This window comes from Myotis lucifugus, unplaced genomic scaffold (genome assembly GCF_000147115.1).
Source record: "Myotis lucifugus unplaced genomic scaffold, Myoluc2.0 scaffold_76, whole genome shotgun sequence".
Classification (NCBI taxonomy): domain Eukaryota; kingdom Metazoa; phylum Chordata; class Mammalia; order Chiroptera; family Vespertilionidae; genus Myotis; species Myotis lucifugus.
The window spans coordinates 2,183,786-2,199,399 of record NW_005871124.1 but is presented as its reverse complement, the minus strand read 5'-3'; the positions used below and the strand labels follow the sequence as shown (position 1 = coordinate 2,199,399).

The 15,614-nt window shown below is 45.9% G+C and overlaps 1 protein-coding gene across 6 annotated transcripts in view; it reads left to right on the top strand.

The window, feature by feature from the left end:
• Window positions 1-15,614, top strand: part of CASK (calcium/calmodulin dependent serine protein kinase) — a 215,338-nt gene that overhangs the window by 191,742 nt on the left and 7,982 nt on the right. For 4 of the 6 annotated variants that reach the window (XM_023755377.1, XM_023755373.1, XM_023755372.1 and 1 more), the window contains 5 exons: window positions 2,532-2,647; window positions 10,233-10,313; window positions 10,420-10,500; window positions 13,982-14,184; window positions 15,450-15,569. In XM_023755377.1, coding sequence (XP_023611145.1) covers window positions 2,532-2,647; window positions 10,233-10,313; window positions 10,420-10,500; window positions 13,982-14,184; window positions 15,450-15,569 — 601 coding nt within the window. The remainder of the gene's footprint in view (window positions 1-2,531; window positions 2,648-10,232; window positions 10,314-10,419; window positions 10,501-13,981; window positions 14,185-15,449; window positions 15,570-15,614) is intronic. The other 2 variants (XM_023755374.1, XM_023755376.1) reach the window with 1 other exon arrangement.

Here is a 15,614-nt window from a genome sequence, read left to right as displayed (position 1 = left end):
TTGAACGCAGGTTAAAGTCAGACAGGTTTTTTGGGGGGGCGGTATATTTTTATTGGTTTCAGAGAAGAAGAGAGATGGAGAGAGAGACAGAAACATCAATGATGAGAGACAATCATGGACCGGCTGCCTCCTGTACTCCCCCCCACAGGAGATCAAGCCCACAACCTGGGCCTGTGCCCTTGACTAGAATCGAACCCGGCACCACCACCGCCCCCCCCAAGTCCACAGGCCAACGCTCTGTCCACTGAGCCAAACCGGCCAGGGCATCAGACAGTTTTTAGACCCTACTTTTAACTGAGAGAAGGAGTCACAGGTTACTGTATATCCTGGTAAAGTCTGTTTCTGCTGTTATTGTTAAAATTGGCTTAGCTGAACTACTATTTTATTAATGTTGAAGGTTTTACTTTCGTCAGTCCTTTGACAATCAGAAGTCTAGTGCCAAAGACATAGATATGACTGAGCTTTGTTTCGTGTGACAAAAAAGAAGCATTAGGCATTGTGTCAGTTCCTCCCACAATACGTGAACCTAGCTAAGGGAGACGGAGGGCATTGAGCTCATGGCTATTTATAGCTCCTTCCCACACCTTTGTCTCACTAATTAAAGGAATTTCTCCATTAATCACTTTCGTTTGATTGCTTCTTTTAGTTATCCATGCTCCCCCCAAATATTCTTACATCTAGAATGTTCGAGCCATCCTTTCACACGAGGGGGTGTGGGCCCAGGGACAGGAAGCAGCAGCCTTCCACTTGGCATTGTCTTTCAGTTTGACCTTCAAGAAACAGCTTAAGCGTTAGCAAGAGTCATTTTCTAAAATATATTTGATACTCTGGCTTCTCTTCAGATCACATAAATCTTTCACCTTTTAAAATATATTTTATTGATTTCCGAGAGGATGGGAGAGGAGAGAGAGAGATAAAAACATCCATGATGAGAGAGAGCCATTGACCTGCTGCCTCCTGCACGGCCCCTCCTGGGGATGGAGCCCACAACCCGGGCATGTGCCCTGACCGGGAATCGAACCGTGACCTCCTGGTTCATAGGTCGACGCTCAACCACTGAGCCACGCCGGCCGCGCATAGCAAATGTCTTCTGGAATGTTAACCATATATCATGAGCATTTGCTGAGAATAATTATGTAGATTCCAGGCCTCTTCTGCCCATTCAGATCATTTGTATAAATCATGCTTCATCGATGCCCAGAGCTGCAGGTGCTCTGGAGCAATGCTGAGAGGTGGCAGTGGGGAAAACCAGTTAGCTTCCTGTTCCCTGTGATGCCGGGCTGGGTTATGTGAACCAGAGCTGCTGAGTGAAAAGAAAAGTGCTGTAGAAAATAGGCTTCTAGAAATTACCTTGAAAGCACTGAGTCGCTGAAAGGTAGTGGGGAACTCAGCGACCGATTTTTCTATGAGAGCCATCAATCAGAGCAATAAAAATTAAAGCACTGAAGTGGCCCATTTTGCCAGGCGGGCATCTCTGTTAGCGAAAACGTCTCTGCCGGGGGACCAAGGTTAAGACCAAGGCCCGTCCAAGTAGGGGAGGCTGTTAGGGGACCTTTCCCACAGCGTTAGGACTGCAGAAGGAGGACAGAAATCATGGCCCGAGGTGCGTTTGGAATGGGTTCCCACATAGGGACACGTAGCCTGGAACAAAGAGGGCAACACCAGCCATGCACTTGATTTGAGCTCTCCCCTTTGCTAATCGTTCCAAATATCGGTGAGAAACGAAAGGATCGCCCAGCCGGCGTGGCTCAGTGGTTGAGGGTCAACCCATGAACCAGGAGGTCACAGTTCAATTCCCGGTCGGGCCACATGCCGGGGTTGTGGGCTCGATCCCCAGTAGGGCACGTGCAGGAGGCAGCCAATCAAGGATTCTCTTTCATCATGGATGTTTCTCTCTCTCTCTCCCCCTCTCCCTTCCTCTCTGAAATCAATAAAAATATATATTTTTAAAAGGAATGAACTATTAATACACAAAATAATATGGATGAAACTCAAAATCATTATGTTTCCAGACAAAAAAAAGAGCACGAACTATATGATTCCATTCTATATGATGAAATTGCAGACAATGCAAAGCTGATCTGTAGCCACAGTGGTTGCCTGGGGTTTCAGAAGAGCATAAGGGAACTGCTGGAGTGATAACATGTTTGGTGTGTTCTTTGAAAGATTACATGAGTTCGTACATGGAAATTGCCCAGAAAGGCACCTAACACTAAAGCGGTCAAACGAGACCTGTATCAGCTCAGCATCCAGTGCTCTTTCCACCGCATGTCATGACCATGGGTGTAGGCTTTTCATGTGTTATCCGTTAGTATGTGCTCAAGGAACACAATGTCATGTTATGATGAGCCTGTGTTCTTCAGACCTTTCTGGGACATTGCCATGAAAGCCAAAGAACAGGCTTTGTCTGAATGACCTGAAAAATCTGTGAGGAGTACGTTCGTGCTGTGATCTTTCAAATCATTGATTTTCCTCTTTGGTCAACATCAAACTAGACATGCGTTCTTTCCCTCTCTCTCCTGGTCCGCTAGGCGAGTGGCTTGCATCGCCATGGAGAAGACCAAACAGGAGCAGCAGGCCAGCTGCACATGGTTTGGCAAGAAGAAGAAGCAGTACAAGGACAAGTACTTGGCCAAGCACAACGCAGGTAGGGACACACCCGGCTGTCGCTGCGGCCGGCCCCACACCGCAGAGCCCGACACATAGGTCACATGTCCTTCAGGCTTCAGAGTTCTCTGTCCCCAAACTCCAGCATGTGAGCGCTTCATCAGCTGGCAAAAATGTTCAAGAACCCCTGCCTTCCCATACGATGTTGGTTGGTTGCCAGATATATTGCAGAAGTCAACTTCGTAGGAAGAAAGCGCTATTTGGCAATAGCAGGCTCCGGAACAGCAAGAACCGAGTACATGAAGTCCTCCCCTGAGAAATGCGAGCTTGGGAGACTGCTGAGCCGCCAGGACTCTGGCCTCCTTGCTGAGATTGGTCTGGAGCAAATGCCCTTGCTCCTGGCTCCTCTCCGGCCCTTGGACTTGGCCCCGGGGCACATTTCAAAGGGCAGAGGCGCACTTTTAACAGAGAGCCGGGCTGCCGATGGTTGGGTAATCGGTTTGAAAGGGCACAAGTGACATCGGATACTAAATTGGTTTAGTCCAGTTCTGTGGCTAGTCTTCTTCCCTCACTGGTATTTCCTTGGCTCCTAAAAGACCAAGAGTATTACCTTGCCCTTCCCTTCATGGTATGCTTGCCTTTCTGGAAGCTTGCCTTTCTTAAGACAAAAGGCTCACTTGTTTGCCAATAACTGAAATGAATCCCCAAAAGGCATGACCTGTCATTGCAGTAGGATTCCCGAGGGCTCACTGAAGTTAAAGAAAGTGCGTGGTGATCTAAGAGTGGCATGAGATTAGTTCCCAGGGTTTCAGAAATAACTCCCAAAATCAAACATGTGGCCAAAAAAATCAACTGAACACAATCATGCATACCCATTGACAGGTCAGTGCTTCCAACCAATAAGAAACACCTTTCTGTCTGCGGAATGTTTGAGCGATGGTGTTAGCATTCATTAGAAAAAGTGCTTTAGAAACTCGCAAGGGTTCGTTTGTGGTTCAGAGAGTAAAAGGAAGCATGTTGAAGTCCTACGTCATGTGGAATAGATGCGAGTGGCCACATTTTATTTCCAACAAACTGTCTCATGTCTGATTATGTGCCACCGCAGAGTGCTAGGCTGCTAATGGCGTTTTTGCTTTTATAAAGGGGAGAAATATTTAAAGCAGATTCGTTAGGCATGATCTAGCAACTCTTCGTGGTAAATGCTCTGTAGTCTTCTTATTTCCATCAGCTTCTAACAGGCTCACAAATTATTTATATATGTGTGTGTGTATATATATGTAGACCAGTGGTTCTCAACCTTCTGGCCCTTTAATACAGTTCCTCACGTTGTGACCCAACCATAAAATTATTTTCGTTACTACTTCATCACTGTAATGTTGCTACTGTGATGAATCGTCATGTAAATATCTGATATGCAGGATGGTCTTAGGCGACCCCTGTGAAAGGGTCATTCGACCGCCAAAGGGGTCGCGACCCACAGGTTGAGAACCGCTGATGTAGAGATATATATCCTTGTGTGATTTTTACAATAATTTTAAATGATACAGATAGATAGACGACGTTAAAATTCATTTAAACCTAGGAAAGCAAAGTGGCTGCTTAAGGCTCTCAGTTCATCGCTGGCTGTACATTCTACTAATAGAGAGCACGTGACAGGAGCGCTCCATTGGCCCATCTCCCCTCATTCAGCTCTGAGGACACATACAAAGTTGATTGAAAAACTAGAACCTCCACATGCTGAGCAAGAATCCACTGCCTCATTCACTTCAGAATTTTGCCTTCTCCCCTGTTCCCCTGCTTGGTCCCCTGGGCCATCCCTGCTCTCCCATCTGCCTGTTCTGATGCATCGTAGGCGATGCTCAGCGGCGCTGCGAACACGCCCGTCAGCTGACCAGGCAGCCGGAGCTGGGCCCAGGCGTCCGCACACCCAAGTCATTGCAGCTCCAAGATCACGTGGCTCCTGTGGCCCTCAAAACAGCAGAATCTCCCATCACATTGGCCAGTCGAGGGCATCATTTCTAATTCTGAAATCTGGTGGATCTCCGGCTCCTTCTCCACCGGGCCTGGCAAATGGCTATCATTACATGAAGCCAAGGCCTCCTTCGCTGTCCCTGGTCTCAGGCTTTCGCGCTGGGAACCTGCCCATCAAGTGTGAAGGCTCTCGCCCTTGATAAAGAAGGCAGGGGCCTCGTAGGGATAGGACAGAATGGCTTTTTCTCTTTTGATCTCCTACCTCCAAGCCAAAACCGTGGGCTAAGTTCTTGTAAACTTGGAACTAAGAATGTGGGGGGACCCACCGCCACCGCTTTCTTGTTCTCTTCAGCTTCTTCCCACGCAGTGGTCTTCTGGGCCTCGGGGCCTTCCTCCTCATGTCCCCTCCTCTTCCCCGATGGCCGGCCGATGGCCGGCCGGTCTGAGCTTCTTATAAGGTCCTGACAGAGCCTCTCAGGTTTCTCTGTAGAACTGGTATTTCAGGCTCGTTTGTCATTGTCTAGTCAGACAATTGTCAGGGTGCCCTTCCCTGCAAAGTCATCGCTCCTGAGTCTCCCGGAAGCTTTCCTGGTCGGCAGGAGGCACCGGGCCCCTTTCCTGGCCTTTGTGAAGTGGCCTTACTTTCACCATCCCTTCAGGGTCCTTCCCATTCACCAACCAACTCTTGCATGTGGCTCATTAGAAAGTGCAGACGAGCCATTTGCTTCATGATCATCTTGACTCTTGACAAGAGATGAAGGCAGAAAAGGAAGCCAGATACTGTGTCAGCTGTTCTGCTTTTAGCTCTGATGAAAGTTCAGTCTAACCTGCGGCATGGCCTGTATAAAGGATTGCTCTAAGGGAGAGAAACAGCCCTGGCCAGTGTGTCTCAGTGGATACAGCACCTGCCTGCGGACCAAAGGGTCCCAGGTTCAATTCCGGTCAAGGGCACATACTTTGGTTGCAGGCTCCTCCCTGGCCCGGGCCCTAGTCAGGGCACGTGCAGGAGGCAACCACTCAATGTGTTTCTCTCACATCAATGTTTCTGTCTTTCTTTCTCTTCCACTCTCTCTAAAAATCAATGGAAAAATGTCCTCAGGTGAGGATTAACAAAAAAAGAGAGAGAAACAAATACAGGTGACCTCCATCCATAAGGTGGATATTTTGAGAACTTGAAATATCCTGTTCTTCAGTACCAAGAACTAGCTAAATGGGCTCATGGGTCACAAACCAAACTATCTTTCTGAAGGATTTCCGGGACTTTTTCCAAAGTTGATTGTAAAACACAGTAGGGCATCTTCTCATAAAGCTCAGTAAAATAAAATAAGGGCCACATGTTTTGTTTCCTGCTTCAAATATTTGAGAATTCAGCATATATTGGTGGCAAGATCCAAACCTTATCATCATCCTGAAGTTGTTTATATTTTTAGTAAAAATGAGGAATGGGAACTATGTCAACATCTGGAACTGATAGGAATGGTAACACTAGAATTAATTCTTTCCATTTCTGTTACTGGGAGAGTTCACATGTCTAATTAAAGCAGACTTCTCTTCAAACTGTGTTGCCTACATCTCACATTATAAAGTGGCAGCCTATTCGCTGAATATGACCTATAAATAAGTTTTGTTTTCCACATTCACTCACGGTGTTTAAAATAATAGCTATTGCCCATCTAGTGTGGCTCAGTTCTTGAGCATCGACCTAGGAACCAGGAGGTACAGTTCGATTCCCAATCAGGGCACATGCCCAGGTTGTGGGCTCCATCCCCAGTGTGGGGCATGCAGGAGGCAGCCGATCCATGATTCTCTCTCATCATTGATGTTTCTCTCTCTCCCTCTCCCTTCCTCTCTGACATCAATAGAAATATATTTTAAAAATAATAATAGTTATCACAGTTGAAAATCAGGCCCAGAAGACCAAGAAGAACAGAGAATATAGTAACACAAGGCCCACTTTCTTCCTTCACGGCTCTAGGCTCTTGGTGACCCTTTTGAATGGGGCACTCATTCTCTAGACACTCTCTCTAGGGCCGTTGTCCCCACCACTGCATTCCTGCACCCATGCCAGCTGCCCGGTCACCACAGGCACAAGAGTGTGCGCTCGGCCCAGTGTCCCCCGTGTGCTGTCTTCTCTAGCGGAAGGATTTGTACGGTATTTAAAGACCCTTCTAGCTTTTCCAAGCAGAGACAAGGAATCAGTGCTAAAGGCTTATGAAGAAGATTCAACTGGAAAGGGGTTACCTAAATACTTAACAGTGGCATGGATATTGAGTGGCTTCCCAGGAGGTCAAGATCACATGAGCCAACTGTGCCAGACAGTATTTCTGAAGCCTTGGGGATAGATGTGACCATGGTGTATAGTGTTCGCAGCAAGCTTGTCTTCTGCAATGCGGCCAAGTTTGCAGCCACATGAACTTGATGGGGAAGATTGTCATGCTGCTGGGGCAATGGTCGGCAAACTGCGGCTTGCGAGCCACATGCGGCTCTTTGGCCCCTTGAGTGTGGCTCTTCCACAAAATACCACGTGCGGGCGCACACGTACAGTGCGATTGAAACTTCATGGGCCATGTGCAGAAGTCGGTATTTTGTGGAAGAGCCACACTCAAGGGGCCAAAGAGCTGCGTGTGGCTCGAGAGCCGCAGTTTGCCAACCACTGTGCTGGGGGAACTGCAGTCCTGAGGCCTTGAGGCTCCTTGCCCTGGGACTTCCGAAATCAGTTGCAGATCCCGTTACTCATGTAAACTTTGAAAAAATATTCCCTCGTTCATTTTTTCAACGTTAGAGCCCTGAGCAGAGGTATTTAAATCTTCTGAGACCCTATTTACATCTGTATGAACATAGAGGATTTCATAGGTGTGCTTAAATTATGCTTCATGCCACAGATTAGTACTGCCTAAAAAGCTATAACTTTTTTCTTGAATACAGAGGACGCTAAAGGCAACCAAAAGTGGCCCAAAATCTCACTGCCCTGTGGACGTTTTTCTCTTTAAACAAGAAAAGTAATAGGCACAGGTGATTAGAGTGGCAAACAGTACAGGAAGGCCCGAAATGCAAACCCAGGAAGGCTGCTTGTCACTGTTCCCAGACAAAATCTCCACGCGGCTGCTCACGTAGGAAAGCCGCTGGCTTTGCGAGAAGGGTGTTGCTGAATTTGTATTAAATGGGTTTGTTTCTTAATGTGATTGATTTGCCTCGTGTTGAGAATATTGCATGATAAAGTTTCTTTTGTGCATATACTTTTATTTTACTAATATATTAAAGCCATATTTCAATGACCCCTGTCCATTTTTCATGCTGTCTTACTCCCAATGGCCTCTGCATGTAAGTAACCTGTTGAGTGACTATGCCTCTTTGTTTTTGATGGTTTCCTTTCATGACGTCCTTTTAGTTAATCAACAAGCATCTTAAAGCCTGTAAAAGTCCAATCTCTGTGTTCTCCTTCTATCCCTTGTACGTCTTCTTTTCCAATATTGTTTTTGATTGTTTTGCAATCCTCTGGCCACGTGTTGATTTGATTCTGAGCAGAGTAACCTCCTCATGCTACCCATTTAAGGTTAAGGTACCGATCTGTAACATCCCAGTTCATTTGTTTGTGGTGTCCATGGTGACTCTAACTCGTTCTTCTGTGTTTTGGAAAATGACGGGTCTTGTTTCAGTAGGATTGGAGTTAGGCTCTGTAGAGGGGAAGCGGTGTACCCACCATTCAGAAAGCTGTGTCATTCTCACCTTGCTCTTCTGTGAGAGGTTTGATATTTTGTCTATGAAAGTCTGCCAGCTGGTTGATGCGCCTCTTCCACTAGCGCACGTTTCCTGGATGGAAATGCCACCCAGAGGGCAGTAGGGAGAAAAAGCAGTGTCGTCAGCACTCCTGGTTTTAAATATTTTGGTGACTCTCGTCACCCTGTCACCACCGCAGCGTGACCCGCTAGCTCTGCTACGCAGAGAGCCTCGTGTTCATTTCGATTTTGCAAGGCTGCCATTCAGACGCAGAAAGCACTTCTTGGGTTTTAGCCGTTGCTAGAGCATTTGCTTGAAAGACTTTCAGTCAGCCTTTATGCAGCGGTTCTCAACCTTCCTAAGGCCGCGACCCTTTAATACAGTTCTTCATGTTGTGGTGACCTCCAATTTCATTGTTACAAATTGAACATCATTAAAGCATAGTGATTAATCACAAAAACAATATGTAATGATATATGTGTTTTCCAATGGTCTTAGGCGATCCCTGTGAAAGGGTCGTTTGACCCCCAAAGGGGGCGAGACCCACAGGTTGAGAACCGCTGCTTTATGGAACCAAGTTCTCAAAAGAAAACAAACACAGAAATACCCATTAACATGCACTAACCCTGTTTTAGCATATTGCATTTCTTTCTTTTCATATTTTGGGAATGATACTTTTGTTTGTTTGTTTGTTTGTTTGTTTGTTTCTGATCTGTTGCATTCCAGAGTAGCGTACTTTGCATTTTACGGTTCTTTGCTACTGGGAAGATCACAGACAGTTAAGGACTGAGCTGATATTCAAAGGCATTTGGCCATTTTGTCGCAGGGCCTAGAAGCTTCTCTCATTGACTGAAACACCCTCGATTCTTTATTACACAGGGAATCCATTTTATTGAGTTTCCCTCCAGCCCTCTAAAATCCATAGCACATTCCGTATCCCTGAAAGAGGAAATTGCCATGTGCCTGACCACATTTTTGCATAACCATGCAGAATAGTCTTACAGGAAACATAGGTGCATGATTGTAGCCGCCTTGTGAGAATTTTCAAACGTGTCTGAGAACCGCACTGCCTTGAACTTCCACAGGAATGGTTTGTCCTCTCGGGAAAGTTTTTGTAATAGTTCTGTTAAGAGGCAGGTTCCCCCAAAAATGTCTTTAAAGTATTTCTTCTCAGTCTGTAATGATGAGAGAACTCCCTTGTGCAAAGGTTTTCAAGCTGAGACTCTGCTTCATGCTTCTTTCCATCGTGTTCATCCTCACTTACTGCCTGGGGCCCAGCGGAGCCTGTCTCCCTACTCACGTCCCCACGAGTTCCATCGAATGGATAGCTGGGTCGCAATAAGACCTGTGAGATGCTCATTTCAAACGCCTGTGACATCATAGTCCCAGAACTTGACCTTGAGAGCATCTAGCATGCTGCCTTCAGCAACTCGGTTGAGAGAAAGAACCATGAAGTTCAAGACCAGCTGTCCATGCATCTCACATCCATCCCTAGCTGGCCTCGCTGGCCTCTTTCTTGCTTCTCTGTAGTTGCATTCATTCTATATTCATGTTGGCCACTGTCTGCAGACTTTCTCCTTTTTAGTAATGCTGGTTTCTTAGAATTGCAAAGAGATGAGCAGCATGTGGTTTTGAATGAATTCGTCTGATTTGTTGGCTACTGCATGAAAGATAGGCGGTATCTTTTAGAATTGGACTTTCATGCATGTGCTCAACGTATCTTTGGCTGCCCCTGCTTCCGAAGTGCATTTTCATGGGCTTAAAGATGACATTTTCTTCCGAAAGGTTATAGGACTTAAACATATTAGAAGTCGGATTCAGATATTTTTTAAGACATGGTTTTACTACTGCTTTAGTTTCGCCAGCAAAATTGTCATTGACATACGTGAACTATTCTTCCTGCAAATTTACCTGTCTTCTAAATCTTTGCATTTTAGTGTTTGATCAATTAGATCTTGTTACATATGAAGAAGTAGTAAAACTGCCAGCATTCAAAAGGAAAACACTAGTCTTATTAGGTGAGTCTGGTTGGGGAAACACGTGGTTTTCTTATTCTCGTCTTCGGAATACTGTGAATACTATTAACAATTGTCCGTTTTCCCTTCCTTCCAACAAATGGCCTAGGTGCGCATGGTGTTGGGAGAAGACACATAAAAAACACCCTCATCACAAAGCACCCGGACCGGTTTGCATACCCTATTCCACGTAAGCAATGTCTCTTAAGTATATTTTTTTCTAGTACTTGTGTAATATTGTAATTTATCTATTTTTTCTGATTAAATTAGTAATAACTCTTCACTATAAGAAATTTGGGCCTGGCCGGCGTGACTCAGTGGTTGAGCATTGACCTGTAAACCAGGAAGTCATGGCTCGATTCCTCCTCAGGGCACAGACCTGGGTTGCAGGCTCGATCCCTAGTGAGGGGCGTGCAGGAGGCAGCTGATCAATGATTCTCATCATTGATGTTTTTCTCTCTCCCTCTCCCTTCGTTTCTGAAGTCAATAAAAATAAAAAAAAATGAATCTGGAAGATCCAAAAAAGAACAAAGAAGAAAATGAGTTAATGATCCCAACCCCACCCCCCTAATAATAGTGCCATAAATATTTTCTTTTATACCCTCCCAGACTTCTCTTAGTGCAGATATGTGTAGTCCAGTGATGGCGAACCTTTTGAGCTCAGCGTGTCAGCATTTTGAAAAACCCTAACTTAACTCTGGTGCAGTGTCACATATAGAAATTTTTTGATATTTGCAACCATAGGAAAACAAAGATTTATATTTTTATATTTATTTTATATATTTAAATGCCATTTAACAAAGAAAAATCAACCACAAAAATGAGTTCGCGTGTCACCTCTGACACGTGTGTCATAGGTTCGCCATCACTGGAGTAGTGTGTGCTTGTGGTTGTTGTTTTTTAACAAAATTGGGTTCATCCATTCTGTTTGTAACCTGATTTTTTCGAAAGTGTGTCATAAAGATTATTCAGATGAAGTATTCTTCAGAAAAATAGGTTTTAATGATAGTATAGTTTTTCTTTGATATAACAATAGTTTTCTTACTCAGTAACTGAATTGTTGACTTTGTCACTTTCAAAATCCAGTCAATGTGCTGCCAGGTGTTTATTATAAAGAACTTTATAATATTTTTATTCCCCTTATCTTCTATAGCTTATCCTTAACCTCTTGCCCTCTTTGTTCCCTCAACTATAAAATGAAGTCATTCTAGAGCAGGGGTGGGGAACCTTTTTCTGCCAACGGCCATTTGGATATTCATAACATCACTCTGGGCCGTACAAAATCATCAACTTAAACACTAGCCTGCTCTTGTAAATAATAGCTAAGATTTGGAAACAGCCTAAGTGCCCATCAGCAGATGAGTGGATTAAAAAACTGTGGCACATCCACACAATGGAATACTACGCTGCTGTAAAAAGGAAGGAACTCCTACCATTTGCAACAGCATGGATGGAACTGGAGAGCATTATGCTAAGCGAAATAAGTCAGTCAGAGAAAGATAAATATCACATGATCTCATTCATTTGTGGATTATAATGAACAACATAAACTGATGAACAAAAACAGATCCAGAGACAGAGAAGCATCGATCAGATGCTCAAACCTCAGAGGGAAGGTAGGGGAGGGTGGGGGTTACGGGGAGAGATCAACCAAAGGGCTTGTATGCAAGCATATAGGCCTGACCAATGGACACAGACACCAGGGGGGGGTGAGGGCAATGGGGGGATAAGGACACATATGTAATACCTTAATCAATTAAAAAAATTTTTTAATCAGCCTGCTCTATTTGGTCATACATTTCATTGACTCACCCCTAATGCGTTGGCAGGCCAGACCAAATGATTTCTCAGGCCTTATATGGCCCACGGGCCGGAGGTTCCCCACCCCTGGTCTAGAGATACAAAGAGAATTTGCGATCATGTGAAGCACTTAGCAGATGCTCAATAAATAGTAGCCATCCGACCAGTATAATATTACTACTACTCTGAAGTTTAAATTAGCCAACATTTCGTTTCTTCCAGATCACATAATAATTGAACAGCTATTGAACAATTTAATGTTATTAAAGGGCCAGTTCACTAGCTTGGTTTTAAAGCATACCATTGCTGACCTCAAGCATGTCACCTCTCTGATATATTTAGCCCCAGATGTGTGTATGTCATATGTTTACCTACCAAAGTGATGGAAGACAGTACAGCATCCACGTAGTATATGCCATTTATTGAACTTTCCATGTACCTGGAGAAAGGATTCTTTTTTTTAAAAAATCCACATTTTTGATGCCCATGAGTACTTGGAAGTTCTAATAGTCTAGTTGGGGCAGGAGAGAGGGGATTCCCTATGGGTTTGAACCCATCCACTCAGCAAAGAGCAGCACAAATGTGTCCTTGCCGCGGAAGGAAGGAAGGAAGGAAGGAAGGAAGGAAGGAAGGAAGGAAGGAAGGAAGGAAGGAAGGAAGGAAGGAAAGAAGGAAAGAAGGAAGGAAGGGAGATCAGGCATAGACAGTATGGAAAGAAATGGGCGTAGCTGTGTTCCAATGAAACTTTCTTTACAGAAACAGACAGTGGGCATATTTGCCCCACAGGCCATAGTTTGCCAGCTCCTGGTTACGGTCTTAACTCTGGTGGCCACATCGGGCTGACGTCATTGTGTGTTCAGTATGGTATGCCTCTGCTATAGTCTACCATCCTCCTTGTGCAAGATGCTCCAGATGAGCAGAACCCAATGGACCTTCTCAGTATCTTCACTGTCCAGCACAGTCGCCAGTAGCCACGTGTGTCTACTGAACCCTGGAAATGTGCCTAGTGAGACTGAGGAACTGACGTTTTCATTGATCTTCAATTTAAATAACCATAGGTAGTTTTCTATCTTTTACATTCTTTTTTCCTTCTGCCTAGCTGCGTTAAGGTATACAGGGAGTCACGTTACTCGGGTCGTTTTGTGTCTTTCTCATGTGGTGACCCATGAAAGAACGAAAGAGATCTTATCTAAACACTGGAAGGTTCACCAAACCAATCAACTCGCCAGCTACCGTGGTCTGATGTCACGCAGATAAATACAACTTCTAGAATTTAGTGCTACAAGGCTACTAAGGATGGGAACAGGGCATGAGGCATGTACTGTGGAATCCACAGCTTTAAGAAGTGATTAGGGCCGTACTGGTTTGGCTCAGTGGATAGAGCGTTGGCCTGCGGACTGAAAGGTCCCAGGTTCGATTCCGGTCAAGGGCATGTACCTTGGTTGCGGGCACATCCCCAGTGGGAGGTGTGCAGGAGGCAGCTGATCGATGTTTCTCTCCCATCAATGTTTCTAACTCTCTATCCTTCTCCCTTCCTCTCTGTAAAAAAACCAATAAAATATATATTTTTTTTAAAAGCGATTAGGTCCTAACCGGTTTGGCTCAGTGGATAGAGTGTCAGCCTGACTGAAGGGTCCCAGGTTCGATTCCGGTCAAGGGCATGTACCTTGGTTGCAGGCACATACCCAGTTGGGAGTGTGCAGGAAGCAACTGATCGATGTTTCTCTCTCATCGATGTTTCTAACTCTCTATTCCTCTCTGTAAAAAATCAATAAAATATATTTTTTTAAAAAGAAGCGATTAGGTTTGGGTAGGTCCACTGGGAGCACAGACTCAGCCTTTTAATCCTCTCTTGACGTGTGACTTTGCAGATACCACCAGACCTCCAAAGAAAGATGAAGAAAACGGGAAGAACTATTACTTTGTATCTCACGACCAAATGATGCAAGACATCTCTAACAACGAGTACTTGGAGTACGGCAGCCACGAGGACGCCATGTATGGAACAAAGCTGGAGACCATCCGGAAGATCCATGAGCAGGGCCTGATCGCCATACTGGACGTGGAGCCTCAGGTAACGCCCGGCCATATCCAGCGCCCGTCATCCCGCCTGCATGCTAAGCTCGGGTTTTGCCATCAAAATGCCATCAGAATGCCGTGGGTCGCATAATTGAATAGACTACAGGAAAGGATCAGTGATGAAGGCATCGTGGGTTAGCGGTCCAGACCACAAACGAATTGTTGGCCTCGGTGCACACACCATGTATTTAAGAAGCAGAGTCTATCCTGTCATGAGATTCCTTATACCCGGGAGCTCAATGAACTACCTGGTGGGGTCTTGCTGGCCAGAAATCCTACAATAATCTGGCCTCAGGGTGAGAGTCGGGCACTTTATCCCAACAGCCAACTTGACCTCTCTGGGTGCAGCTCATGCTGGACCATCAGAGCCTCTGCCAGCATCTTAGGTTAGTCCCAGCGAGGAACTCTGACCCTGGGGCCCGGGGCTGAAACCCAGCACCAGCCTTATGAAAGCGAGCGGGAGTGAGCCCTGGGGTGACCGATGGAGCCGGAACAGAGCCTGAGGTGGCTGTCAGCCTCTGCCATCTCTTTACTGATGAGATGCCTGACCCTGAACTAGAACTAGAACTAGGAGGGATGTGGCGAACGTGAAGCTGATCAGATGATTTATATAGATAAGTCCCACACCGGAAGCAATAGAAATCATTACACCGACAAAGGAAAAGCCCAAGGCCTTACGGCAACCATGCAGATAAGCTGTGTTTTTCCTGAGATCAAAGCAAGTCGCGGTGGGACTTACGGCCCCGCAGGAAGGACTCAGGAGTGGGAAGCATCAGGGCAGGTTGTCGGAGAGGCTGTGGTCCCGGGGCTCCCAGGCTGCCGTTTCTAAAGACCTGTTTGTACCCCAAATCCCTTTGCACTTGTCAATGGAATCCGAATGGAATGGTAGACCAGCAGGCCCCGTTGCATCAGGAGGCTCCCTGGGTATCTGAGGCAGGGGAGGTCCTTGTTCAAGGGCTGCTTTAAGAGACTTGGTCCCCTAGCCATCCCCAAGGGGAGAATGGCACCTGCGCTCAGGGTCTGCGGGACCCAACAGCTCAGCTGCTCAGCTCCAAGATGCTAACACCCTGGCCCGTGGGTTCACCCGTTTCCGTTTCTCGGCACTTGATGGGCATCTTGAACTTGGAATCTTGTTAAGGGGCTGGGAGGCGAGCCAACACTAGACAGTGTGCTTAGCAATCACCTTGGACCTGCATAGAACTGATAGGTGCTGTGTGCCGCACGTGGATCCTTGTTTAACTACTAATCCCTCCTCACCAGGGATTGGAAAAACCTTCTGGCCAGGGCTGGCCAGAGGCCAAGTCTCAATCCTGGGCCTGGTCTGCGGCGTCCTCTCCTTGGGTTCCACACTGGTCTTCACCTGAACGTCGTTTTCTGCTGGTAGTCCATCGCCTCTAGCGGTTCGCTGGCTGCAGGGCTCAGACC